At 45.3% G+C, this 13,668-nt stretch overlaps 1 protein-coding gene across 2 annotated transcripts in view; it reads right to left on the reverse strand.

The window, feature by feature from the left end:
• Window positions 1-13,668, reverse strand: part of LOC135378808 (uncharacterized) — a 59,111-nt gene that overhangs the window by 31,304 nt on the left and 14,139 nt on the right. For both annotated transcript variants that reach the window (XM_064611905.1, XM_064611904.1), the window contains exons 3-4: window positions 6,024-6,177; window positions 2,686-2,817 (exon numbers count right to left, since the gene is read on the reverse strand). In XM_064611905.1, coding sequence (XP_064467975.1) covers window positions 2,686-2,817; window positions 6,024-6,177 — 286 coding nt within the window. The remainder of the gene's footprint in view (window positions 1-2,685; window positions 2,818-6,023; window positions 6,178-13,668) is intronic.

The following is a 13,668-nucleotide window of genomic DNA, read 5'->3' on the forward strand; positions in this document are numbered from 1 at the left end:
GTAGCGAAAAAAACGTGTGGCAAACGCAAAACAATAACCGCAGTGGCTGAGACGTGCCGGCCAGACACCCGCACGTGAAAATGCAGGTGCGCACATTATGATATTTTTATGTTTTGGCATTTTTTTTCCGCCAAACTAGGGGTGTGCAAATGATGCAATGCCGCAAAATATGCGTGTAAATATGGAACTGATGAGCTTTCAAAAAACGAATTCAGTGGCGTTTACAAAACAACAAGTTCCAAAACAAGTATCGGCCAACAACGGCCTCATAAAGCTGGCGCATTTAAACATGTTTGGTATACAGTAAAACCTCGTTAATACGTACCCGCTTAAGCCGTAGCTGCTCGCAGCCTCAATATCAGTTAATGCGTACTTTTCGTCCTGAAACACACTGTGCAGAACAAAAAACTAGCTACTCCCCTACCAGAAACAAAGATTTGGAAGCACGTGGCTCCTCCAGAGACGGGGAGACGCCAAAACGTCACTCCTGCGAGGAGGAGAGTTCATTCTCCCGCAGAATGGAGAGGGCAAGTAGGCTCCGAACCTCCTCCCCCTCCTATAGTTTCGTATCTCACTTCTTTGTCACTTGTGTTGACTTCTGGGACAGCGCCATGCCACCGTGTCCTGAACACCAAGGAGAAACTGGACATCATCCATACCAGCGATCAGTTTGCCAGAAAACGGGGACTTCTTGAACAGCTCGCCAGTAATGTTGGTGGATTTGAAGCCGCGATCATTGCTGCAAGGCCGCCTCGGTACGAAGCGAAAATAACGGACTACCGTATTTGTTCGATTCTAAGGCGGTCACGATTCTAAGGCGGGGGTGCACTTTAGCCATTAAAATTAAGGAAAAATCTAGACTCACCCGTAAGGAAGACTAGAACAACATTTATTGCATACAGAACACTCAAAAGTCATCGGCGTCCGAGTTTTCTTTGTTGCTGTCACACTCCCAGAGCTCATGATCCTCAACTCCATCAAGAGAGTTCGATATACAGCATTTCTTGAAGGACGCAGCAACCGTGTTTTCTGGAATCGCAGCCCAGGCGTCGGCAACCCACTGAGCCACTGTGGATGGCGACGCCCGCTTCAAGCGCCCCGATGGTGTTAGGGCGACACTGTCTGAACTCATCCACTCGTTGTAGAGGCGTCGCACGTGGTCCTTAAATGGTTTGTTCAGGCATACGTCTAATGGTTGAAGTTGACTGGTCATACCTCCGGGTATGATAACCAGTTTCGTCTTTTCTTCCACCAACTTCTTCTTCACAGCCTCAGTCAAATGCCCCCAAAACGCGTCAAGGACCAGCATGGCCTGGCGGCATAGAAGAGACCCAGGTCGGCGACACCACACAGTCTTCACCCAATCCAACACGAGTTCTTCTGTCATCCACCCCTTCTCTTGGCATCGCACGATGACGCCTTTCGGAAACGGTTCATTCGCTGGAATTGTCTTACGTTTAAACACGATGTATGGGGGCAACTTTCAGCCGTCGGCTGTACACGCGAGCATTACGGTGATCCGTGACTTCTCGTTTCCGGTGGTTTTTATGGTCACTTGATGTTCACCCTTCTTGTGAACAGTCTGGGTTGAAGGCATATCAAAGAAAATTGGAGTCTCATCGGCGTTGCCGATCTGGCCCAGCAGAAAATCGTAGCTCTTGCGCAGGTCAATCACCATACCTCTGAAAGGACACCAATTTTTCTTCGTAGTCGTTTGGCAACTTTTGTGACACGGACGTCCGTCTTCTCAGGGAGAAACCTGACCGCTTCATGAACTTCTGTACCCAGCCTCTGCTTGCTTTGAAGTCACTTGATGGAATGCCGCGTTCCCGTGCCAGCTCCCTTGCCTTGATCTGGATCATTTCTGTTGTCACCGTGAAAAAGCTTTTCCTTCTGTCAATGACGAACTCCGTCAGACGCTCCTCCAGTTACGAGAATGTTCCCTTTCGTGGGCCAGTGAATGCTTTCCTCGTGGCCGAGCACGTGAACAGGGAGTCCTTGTTCTTCCTCCACCGACGCACGTTGTTCTCCAGACCGTTGTGCTTTCTTCCCGCTGCACAGTTGCCTAAGGCTTCAGCGCCAAGGATAGCCTTCCCCTTAAAAGCCGCATCATAGTGCACACGACGGGTTGCCATCGGTAATCGTTTTGCGAGTCACGGTGGAAATCAGTAGCAACTGGAACCAGTGAAGTGCAATTACAGAAAGACGCTGCGCAGCTGCCTGCGCCCCCAAGGTCACGTGGGCGAAAGGGGAGAGGACAGGCGAGGGCGCTAACGCTTGCATGATGGCGCGTAACGGAAGGCTCCGGTCACGAATGTAAGGCGGGGGGCGGCTTTTGGACTCCAATTTTGCGAAAAAAACCTCGCCTTAGAATCGAATAAATACGGTATCTTGTTGCAAAGTTAATAAACGGCGATATCTATCCTAATTTTGTCGAACATGTTCCATTATTCTTCTATTAGACAGGTACGTGGACTTGTATTTTGAGTTTTTGGTTAAGCCGTACTACCACTTAATACGTAGTTTTTTCGCGTCCCCGCCAGGTACGCATTAAGGAGGTTTCACTGTAATGCCCAAGACACTGCCGACTTTCTGCAGAGATTCTGCCGACTCTTGTTTTGTGTACTCTTTTGCGGACTTTCTTTTAGAGAAGTGCTCTTGGAGGTGCAGCCTCATGCAACTCACCGATGCAAGAAGCAAAGCTGGTTTCATCACTGTTGTCGCCGCAGTGGTTGACGCCGTCGCACGTCAAGTCACTGGAGATGCAGAACGAGTTGCGACACTCAAACTCCCGGCACTGGAGGTCCTGCTTCATGTCTATAAAAGGAAATGCGATAGTAAGGACACGTCGAGGAAGCCACATGGGCGGAGGTGTACTACGAGGTTGCCCAAGATATGGTTCCCTCAGCTCAGGAAAAAAACAATGCATGCATGTCAGATGTTGAAACTTTCGTCAATGATGTATGGAGTGGTAAAAAGTTGCACCAAAAATTTTTTTTACTTTCAATTTTTGTTTCCGTAAATCATGAAAAATTAGAAACCGCCCTTTACCGCAGTTTGTTAATTACGAATGCTAACAAGTGGTGCCAAAAATTTTCAGTTTCCAGATTTATTTTTGTAAACTATGAAAAATTAAAAAGTGCTCTTTCCTGTAATTGTCAATTGCCAATTACAAATTTTGCAACTTGCCTAAGTTGCCGGAGAATCTGGACCTTGCAGTTAACTCTACAAGGTGTGTTACAGTATTGCTTCCAAATTTCTTAGACTTGTGGGTCGTTTTCACCCGTGGCAGTGATCTGTCCCAACCAGTCAAGGGGGTGGGGTCCAACCCCCTCGAATCGTATACCCTTGGCAATGCATCTGGGAGAGGCAAAGCATGGGCAGAATCCTCCTCCTCCATGTAAAGCTCCCATCGAGTCCATCCCGAAATACTTTTCTGGCTACGTTACTGGTCTCAACCGTTGGAAGGCACTATTCCCTCAATCTCTTCAACAGATTTCAAACATTAAAACCCGAGGCGGAAAAAGGACAAACTAGACACATTCTCTAACACAGCTATACATACCCCTCCCCCCGATTCTCTCTCTCTCCATTATCTCCCTCTCAAGTTTTACCGTTTGGAATACGTACCAGATCGCCCTGTCCCCTTTTACCATCCTTCAACGTACTTTGGAATTACGATGACGCTATGGATTCAGGACCTAGACCGTCGGAATGATTACGAATTTGGCTTGTCGCACTGACTACTACCAATGCATCCTAATGACCAATGACTCCCCAGTCATTATCATGATCAATTAAAGTTGTTGTTCTAAAGTTGTTGTTCTTTACCCAATGCATATAGTCCTGTGGGTGTTGCGGTCTAGGGTAAAACCCGAGAAAACCCGAGAAAACCCGGAAACAAATTCTGCAAAGTGCCAATTTAGCCACCGATACGGGCGCCGAACAACACTAAGTAATAGACGTTGAAGCACAGCTGGTCCGCATCTTATGTCAATGTAAAATGCGAGAAGCACTCTTTTTTATTATTAGTATTTTCCACCGGAAAATGTAGTCTTTCGTGTGATTTTACCCCATTTTACGTCTCCTGAAATACTAAAACCTGGTTCTTACTCTCAGATAAAAAAAAAAAACATAAAACCTGAAAACACAGGGTCCTAAGCGTAACATGGGGTGAAGTGACACAATCCGTTTAACTATGGTGCTGGAGGAACCAGCACAGGAAGCGGAAATGAACCTCTAGTCCAGCCGTCCTGCAACCGTCAAACCATTTTACAGCGTCAGCTGTTGAGGGCAGACTCCTCCCCCAAAATTTTGTGGTCTGTGACACCTGCAGAGCATAATCCAACCAGCAACAAAAAAGCAGTTTCATTACACCTGTCACATGGACAGTCCTCAATCATCATTGGAACCGACGGCCATTGAACATGCACCCAGTGCCACCCAGTATGTAACCTGTCAACTTATGAAAGAGCTTTGGGTCCAGTGCTACCAGACAGGTTGACACATTACACGCTAGGCGGCGCTACACACATTTTCAATGGCCATTGAATTCAACGATCATTGAAGACTGCCCTTGTGTGAAGAATATAACCCATGCTCGTAAGATTAAAAAACATTTCACAAAAGAATAGGTCCATCCATCACAGCCAGTGTGCGAAGACATGAGCTGAAAGACTGGAAAGCGCAGAGAGACTGGATTGGCTTTGGCTGGATTTGGATTGGTAGCGAGACAGTGTGTGGTGCAAGGGGTGACATTATGAAAGCACGACCGGATTGGCCGACAGACGTTGTATGATGATGAACCACTTCAGCCATTGTATTACGTATAAGAACTAGAGATGGGACAAATCCAGAATTTTCTGAATCCGAATCCATGGAAGGTTCTGCGAATACACGGATCTTATGAATCTTGTGAATCCTTTCTTGAAAAAGAGTTTGAAAAAGCCAGGTGAAAAAACACTTCCACTGAAAAGTGTTTTGAAGCAGAATTTGATAACTTTGGTTACTGAAAAACAAATTAAATAACAGTTCGCTTTCAAGAGGAAATATACCCTTATACATACACTTCATCGTAAATGTAATTTATTCAACATATTGTTCATGGACTGCAGGAAATACATAAACTGTCGAGTCTGAATTAAGAATTCCTACCTGAACGCTTTCAGTGCAGAGAAATATAGATAAACAAACGAGAGAACACAGCTGAAAGTTTTAAATTAAAGCAGATTTTTGTTGAAAAACACCAGCACTTTCTCCCGCTCAGTGTCTAGCCTACTGCATTTTTTTATCAGCCATGACACCCGATGTGCTGAAGAGTCTTTCTGACATTTACTGTTGATTGGGGTGTGATCAGGAACTTTTTCGACAGTTTCCTCAAATCGGGACATTTTTTTGTTGTCCTTCGAGTACCTGAAGATGTCCGCAGGGGGCAGAACAGCGGTTCTGACGAGTAGGCATTGATTTCTTCAATGTTAAAAAGAAACAAACAAACATGGTTGGTGGATTCGAAAGATTTGATTCGATTCACCGTTTTGGGCACCGAGATTTGCCCTCCCGAACCTTGAACCCTTACCTAGGATTCGAGAATTTGGTTGGCCATCCCCAGTCATTATAATCTAGTGGGTTATGGACTTAGAGCCTGAAGTTTTCGGGAAATATTGTTTTCTAAATTCGGGGGGTAAAAATCGGGTAAATAAACATGTGCTCTAAATTCGTGCGAATTCGGGTGGAAAAAGGTCCAGTACGCTAAATTCGGGGAGAAATCGGGCTCAGTTACTCAAACTAACTGTACTGGCTTGGTACAAACAGTGATGTAACTGCATTTGCTGCCAAACAAGTATGTCAGTGCATTCCTACAGACAACCCAGGGAGGGGAATTTGCCGGGTGAAAATCGGGTTTCACCCTAAAGAGTCAACCTTCAATTTGGGGTGCAAATTCGGGAAGAATCAGGTAAAACCCTAAAACTTCAGGCTCCAGTTATGGTTATGGTTAAGACAAAAGAGAGAGAGTAACAGCGTACCAGGCAATGTAGTGTCCTTGTAGGCAGTGATGATGAGCTTGAAGCCATTGCCCTGGGGAGACCACGCGTCCGTGGTGTACCTCAGGGTCACATAGTTCCCTTGCGTAAAGATGGTCCCCACATCAGAACGTGTGCTGCGACATGATAGGTCGACCTGCAAAGGAACGGCAACGCCCTCTCTACAGTAAAGCTCTTTCTTTTTTTAGAGGCATTGTACAACGGCACCAGCTTTACAGACACTGCAGTTCTAAGGGAAAATTATCGGGTCTAAGGAGCTTTCTGAGGTGTCCACACGACTGAAATGATGCTGGGCATGTCGTTTTACTCCTTCACAGTCAACCAGCTGCCGATCATTTCATTGTAGCTCTATTTGATCCCTGTGTGGCTTCGTTATCACTGGACAGAGCTACGATAATTACGTTTTCAGCTATGTAATCATTCCATCTCTAATCACTCTCTCTTGTCAAGAATTTCTCGAGTTTTCATGTCCCATACCTGACATGTCAATAAATTTCATCCTGTCCCCCAGTTTTGGGCCCCGTGTTAGTTACAACTTGAATTAACAGCTCTATACATTGACATGAAAGGTTACGCAGAAAATGTAGTAAACTTAGTTAAGTATAATATATGAAAAAGTAGGCTGTGGCAGTCAATATAACATACGTCAACAATTTAGTGGTGTGGGATAACACAAAATAAAGGAAGAAAAGGAAAGAAAAAACATTTGTAAAAAAAATCTGGACAACTCTAGGAACTGTTTACATTTTGTATCACTTCCCGAGAACAAGGGATGTTTGTGACTCATATATAGGGCCTGACCTTTTAGGGTTAAACCCGTATCCGCCCGATATTTACCCCCCAAATGAAATCCGTAAAATTCGGGTTTAACCCAAATCTACCCGAAAACATCCGGGTCACGTGGCACACTCATAAGCGTGCATTAAAATAACGTTTGATAACATTGCTAAACATTAGTTCCATGTTAAGACAAATTTTTATTAAACAAAAAAAATCACCCGAGTACACCCGAATTCCAGACGACAGAATATGCCGTAACAGGATTTAACCTGAATACACCCAAATTTTCAAATGAAAAATATCACCCGATATTTACCCCCCGAATTTGGCCAAAAATAAAACCCGAAAAAGTCAGGCCCTACTCATATCCAATGGCAAACGCATGGAGCGACCACCACTCTTCAAACTCAACTGTGTAATATGATAATGACTACATTGTTTTCTAACCATTTTAGTGGTGGAATGGGAGCAGTGGGAGAAGGGAAGAAAATTTATTGATTCATTTACCGTATTTTCACGCGTATTAGCCGCGGCTTATGCGCGATTTTTTTTTCTCACGGGCGCCCTGCGGCTTATCCACCGGTGCGGCTTATCTGATGACTATTTTTTCCTGGTATTTTCCCCATACGCCGATTTTAACGAAAGGGCCGACAGTGTCTCTGGAACAGCACTGCTCTGCCGATGCACGAACAGTGCGTAACAGAGACGGGTCCACATTCGAGTAAATTGATCTTCCTGGTGCATTCCCCCAAGCAGCTTTAAGGAAAGTGGTGACAGTGATTCACGTCCTCTGGAAGATCACTGACCCATCAGTCCACGAAAAACACCCGACAAGGGCACAATCCGATCTTGGTAGAACTCCAGAACTGATCTCCTCTGTTGTACACTGTGCCGATCCCGGAGTATGGACCACAGGGTTTATGGACTTCTCTATGGTCTCTTTTCTCGCACAAATCAGTCTGCCCCGCGGCTTATCTGCGGGTGCGGCTTATCTGCCAGAAAATTTTCAAAACGTCCCAAAAAACGCGTCCTGCGGCTTATCTGCGGTGCGGCTTATACGCGTGAAATTACGGTAATTGATTTATTTATTTAGTTTATAACTGATTACTTTTATTTAATAATTTATCGAATTTATTCCCTGGGGCACCACTAGACCCCGGTTAAAATGATTTTCCCACGACAACAAAAATTTTGGCAAGCACAGATAGCGTAACAAAGCGTTGAAACGGGTTACTATAGTTGGTACATGTTCGTAACGACACAGAACATGAGCATGGCTGACGATAAGGAGCAATAACAAGGCCGGTCATTTAGCGACGCACACCATGGATTGTGGCTGCTCCCCTATACTTCAAACAACAGTTTCAAGTGTTCGTAGTTCATAAGTTTGTGAGTTTCTTAGTGTTCGTAGGGCAACTGGTTAGGACGGCATTTCAGACCTAATTAATCAGGGAGCACGTAAAGAATGTGTGTGTCAGCAGCTCTGAAACTGGAACCGGCACAGATAAGCTATCTTCAAGACTGACACATCTAACACATTCTTGGAATATACATGTGAGAAGAGACCCTGGAAGAGCTGGGAAAAGGCTCAAGCAACACACATCTTGTTAGCCGAGAGTTACTGCACTGCGATGGTGCCTCCCGTACGTGTTAAGTGCTGCTGTAGGATATGAAGTACACGTAAACTGATTGGTAAACTTAGATTAATATTTTTCATTCACTTTTAATGAGGAATGAGGGCACCAGATAAAAGCCATTTTTGACAGCTTAACAAATCTGGTTACAACATCTGGTACAGTACCCTTGTATGGTACAGCCAAATTTCATTTATACCACTTATTACACTATTATAACACTTGTTAATCTGATATCCTCACTTTATGACCATCTTACTGGGGAACCCGATGGAAATCTTCCTCGTTAACATCACAATACGCTTGTCCCACAATGAACGAGTTTTTTTTTTGCATAAATTAGGGGTGAATATGTGTATTCTACCCTCAATACTATAACTAGGGCACGGAATTTTAGGCATTTGCCGATAAATGCCTATAAATGCCTAAATGCAACATTTTGGGGGTTGCCTGCTTTTTTATCGACTCCATGGCATTGTAGCCTTTTTGAACATTTTTAGATGTCGGCCTTTTTTAGAGTTGCAAGTGCGAGTGCACCTTTCAGTCTCATGCTAAGAGCTGCATTTTGCTTTTCATTCCTGCATGTTTACACCTTTTGTTCTTTTTTGGTGTGTGTGTGTTTGTGTGTGGTTTCCTTCAGTACCTTGGTTCGCTAGAAGGGGTTCATTTAGATTTGATCAAAGCATTTGGCCTTTCTCGGCCTTTCAAGATCTTTGAGGGCGGAGAACTACAAGTAGTACAGGGTTTGCCAAGATAAACTTCGGGGTTTGTAGTGAAGACAAAACAAAGAAGAACAGTGTCGGAAAGCCAAAGTAGATGTTAGAGGACGTATTATGCCCCAAAATTTTACGTCAATAATTCCTCTTGGTGTGTTTCTCTACGGATAAATCGTGAAACCCAGGTGAAAAAATAAAGTGGAATCCCAAGTGGGATATAGTGGAACCACTTGAACAACAAAGTGGGTCAAAGTGGAACCACTTTGTCAGCAAAGTGGTTTAAGGTGGAACCACTTGGTCAGCAAAGTGGTTTGAAATGGAACCATCATCTTGCCAATGTGGAAGTCAGAGTGGGTTAGACAGAGCCGTTGTGTGCTAAACTGGAACCTTGGTCAGCAAAGTGGTTCGAAATGGAACCATTTTCTCGCTAAATTGTGTTCACTCCGATGTCAAAGTGGGTTTGGCCAGAGCCTTGTGGGTTAAACTGTAACCACTTTGAAAGTCAGAGTGGGTTAGACAGGATCCACTTGGGGTATCACATGAGGAACACTAAACACGAAAGGAAAGGCAATCCAATCCAATCCATGTTTTCGTATCACTTGAACGATTTCGAAGTTGAGTCGGTTGGATAGAGCAATACAATGGAGCTACTGAAACTGCCCAGCGTTATATTCCAAGTTCAGCGTGCTTCAGGCGCATATAGGAGGTGAAACTCAATGCCTCGCCTCGCCACGAAACCACCATCGCCGCTGATATCACCCGATTGCAAGTTGCAACAGAACAGGCGTTCCACGGTGCTCGCTCGGATGGCTCGGATCATCGGATGAAGAACAAAGGAGAATGTGATTTCTGCGTCGTGAGCTGCTTCTGCTAATTTCAGTCTCGATTCTGTTGACTTCGCTTCTTGGAAGGGTAAGCCAGTGAACCAACTTACAGTTCGAACATGACTAATATGTGACTGAACTTTTCCTTGAACATTTCAGATTTGGCTTCTCTTCATGCTGCACTTCGAATATTGGATCTCGAAATGTCCTGAGATTCATATCGTACCTGATCATCTTAAGAAACGCGGACTGCAGCTTGTCATATTGTCTGTCCATTGTGCGATACCTTGTGACATTGAAACATGTGTATACGTGTGAAACACTTCCCGACAGTGTGCGGGAGATGTTTTCCATTATTGTGTCAACCTGGATGCCACTTTCAAGGTATGTATTTTCGTAATAAAATAGTGTGTTGCTCAATACCTCATTGTGTGTGTGTGTTTTATGCACGTCGCGAATGTGTGAGACTGTTTCAGTTTGGACTTCGCTGGCGGCATGATTCCCTTGTCCATGTCAGGTTGGAAGCTTGAAATGAGAACTGACAATGTTTGACGTTTGTCTGGTCTTGTTCGTACGTGGCGAAGGCGCATCGTATCGCATGTGTACCTCATGCACGAAACGGTATGTGTGCGGTACTTCATATTTTATCACGTTATCCGTACCTCTTGAATCATAGAAAGAAGAAGATAATGTACCTGATGTTCGTATGGTACGTAACCGTTACTGGGCGTAGAGTGTAAGCTGGAAACTGAAGTGGACTCACATACCAAGTGGTTCTGCAAGTGGAACCATTTGCAAATAGGTCCCAAAGTGGAAAAGGATATGTAAGTGGTTTCCGAAGTGGAACCACTACAAGTGGTTTCCAAAGTGGAATGGCTTCCAAGTGGATTTTAAAGTGGACAATTTCCAAGTGATTTCTCAAAGGGGTATTTGTTTCATAAACAACTTGCAAGTGGTTCCACTTGCAAATATTTTCCAGATTGGAAATTTAAAAAAAACGCCGCTGGCTAATTGGCTATACCTGTGTTTTAGCTCCTTCCCGTCAGATGGCGGAACGGTCGAGCACGGCGTTGCAAACGACATCAAACCAAATGTACAAGTGGAACTGAATGCAGACTCGTACTCTGCAACGCCGCGTTCGACCGTGTCGCCATCTGATGGAAAGAAGATGAAACACTAGTATAACCGATTAGGCGCAGCGTTTTTTTTTTTTTTTTTTCACGATTTGTCCGTAGAGAAACACACCAATCAGAATTATTGATGTAAAATTTTGGGGCATGATACGTCCTCTAACATCTACTTTGGCTTTCCGACACTGTTCTTATTTGTTTTATCTTCATTACAAACCCCGAAGTTTATCTTGGCAAACCCTGTAGTGCGTGCGTATGTTGCATGGTTCTAGGTCGCCTCAGCATTGGTGTAAAGTACTGTCTGCAAAGTACCGTAGTCTTTTTTCCTGGGTGGAACATTCTGAAGCACCAACAAAGCCAAGTAGTACCAAATTAACGTGCCTAATTTTTGTATTTTGTTGCCTATTTGGCTGTTTTTGAGGGCCTATGTCCATCGTTCTTAGTGCCTAAATTTTCGGGCCCTAAGTATGACAGGTGGCGGTTGAACAAGTGGTTGAACAACCTGTTCAACACAAGTGCCCTCAGGTTTCAGATGACACGTGTCAAAGCCACTGCCAGGTTTCCGGATGACTCGTGATACTCTCTCGTGGTATCGGCAAATAAGCTTAAAAGAGCAGTGTCCATGGGCATCTGGTTGTATTGAACAGCTGAAGTCATACGGGAGCAACAGAAAGGCATGCAGAATGTGTTTGCCACTGTGCAATACTGTCACTGGAAAAGCAGCAGCCTGAAAATGGAAGTGAGTATAGACACGCGTTTTGGATTCTTTCCGCAAATAAACTGCAACACACTGTACAAGCGCAGAAAGTTGGGCTAGTTGGTGAGACAGCATACTGCAGATGTTGGGACGCGGAAGACAGGGACTGAAGGAAGCACACAAACACAAGCGTCGCTTGTGTTTGTGTGCTTCCTTCAGTCCCTGTCTTCCGCGTCCCAACATCTGCAGTATGCTGTAACACACTGTGCGCAGCATAGACAGTTAGAAATGTATTGACAGAAGACAGGAGACAGAAGAATAGACATAGACAAAACAACAACAGAACAATAGACAAAGAAAGACATAGACAGAAGAAAAGTATGAAGGGAATTGCCTCAGAACAAGAGCCACCGATATTTCAAACAAAGACTGTTCTTCTTCCAGGTACCGTCCTCATTATTGGCATGGTACAGTAAACCCCCGTTAACTCAAAGTCGCAAAATCCGGGAGAAATTTCGAGTTAACCGGGGTTTCGAGATAAGCGGGTTATCGCAATTTTCGACATATACTGGCGGCCGAGGTAGGGAAAAACACGCCGAGCTTGCGTTAGACAGCTGGTGAACTCAAAGCATTTATTCGCTCACTGTACAGAGAAGAAATTTGTTATCGTTGTTTGTTTTGTCTCCGGTGTCAGGAACGCGTCCTCCAGTGTCTTCACACACCGCATTAGGCTGTCTTGCCCACCGCTACACTCAACCTTGTTGCGGAGCAACCGCAGCGCGTTTCTTAGCTCAGCCGTTGTCGGAAGCTCTCGCGGCTCCTCACAGTGAACTGCTTCGGCACCGTCAACCTCGGTTGTGTTCAACGTCGTCTGCACAATTTCTGCGTCGCTCATTTCACCCGTAACTGGCACATCCTTATCGTACAGTGCGTACTCATCAAAATTTACGCTTTCATCAACGTTTTCCTCGTTGCCTGTAACGTGGACCACGTCTCTGAGAAGCGCGTCGCACTCGTTGAACTCTTCAACGCACGGCTCTGGCGTACGTGCAGCACGTGAGAAGCCGACGTGCGAAAAACAGTTCGCAATTGATGCTGCAGGCACTTGCGTCCAGGCGTTGTGGATGAGGTGCCCTGCCCCAAGCAGGTCAACTTCGTAAGATTTTTCATTGTCGTAGGACAGCAGCACGCGACGAAGCAGACTTTTCCGGTATAGCTTTCGAGCAATCTCGATCACGCCTTGGTCCATCGGCTGCAGTACGTAAGTCATGTTGGGCGGCAGGAACTCCAACTCGATGGCGTCAAGGTTATCAATCTTGCCATGTCCCGGGCAATTGTCCACAAGGAACAACACTTTGCGATTGTCCCTCGCAAATTTGCGGTCCAGAGTGCGCACATACTCTTCAAATAGAGCTGCGGTCATCCACGCGGTCTTGTTTGCCTTGTAGTGCACATCACTTGGCAGCCGTGCATTCCTGAAGCACATTGGATTGCGCGCCTTGCCGATTATCAGAAGTGGCAACTTCTCTTCGCCAGTCGCATTGGCTCCGAAAAGCAGCGTGATTCTGTCTTTTCGCTGCTTTGCGCCCACACAAGCATCGCCCTTTGGTGCGAAGGTTCGGCCGGGAAGCATCTTATAAAACAAAGCTGCCTCGTCGAGGTTGAAAATGTCCTTGTCACTGTACAACTGCTGCAATTCGACGAGCCGGTGATTACGCCAATTTACCGCTGCAGCACCATCAACCGCCCCACTTTCGCCATGTATGGTCTTGGACACAACATTGTTCCTGGCTTTAAAACGGTCGAACCATCCGTTGCTGCAGGAGAAATCCGTGTATCCCATCTG

The sequence above is a fragment of the Ornithodoros turicata genome, chromosome 1 (genome assembly GCF_037126465.1).
Source record: "Ornithodoros turicata isolate Travis chromosome 1, ASM3712646v1, whole genome shotgun sequence".
Taxonomy (NCBI): domain Eukaryota; kingdom Metazoa; phylum Arthropoda; class Arachnida; order Ixodida; family Argasidae; genus Ornithodoros; species Ornithodoros turicata.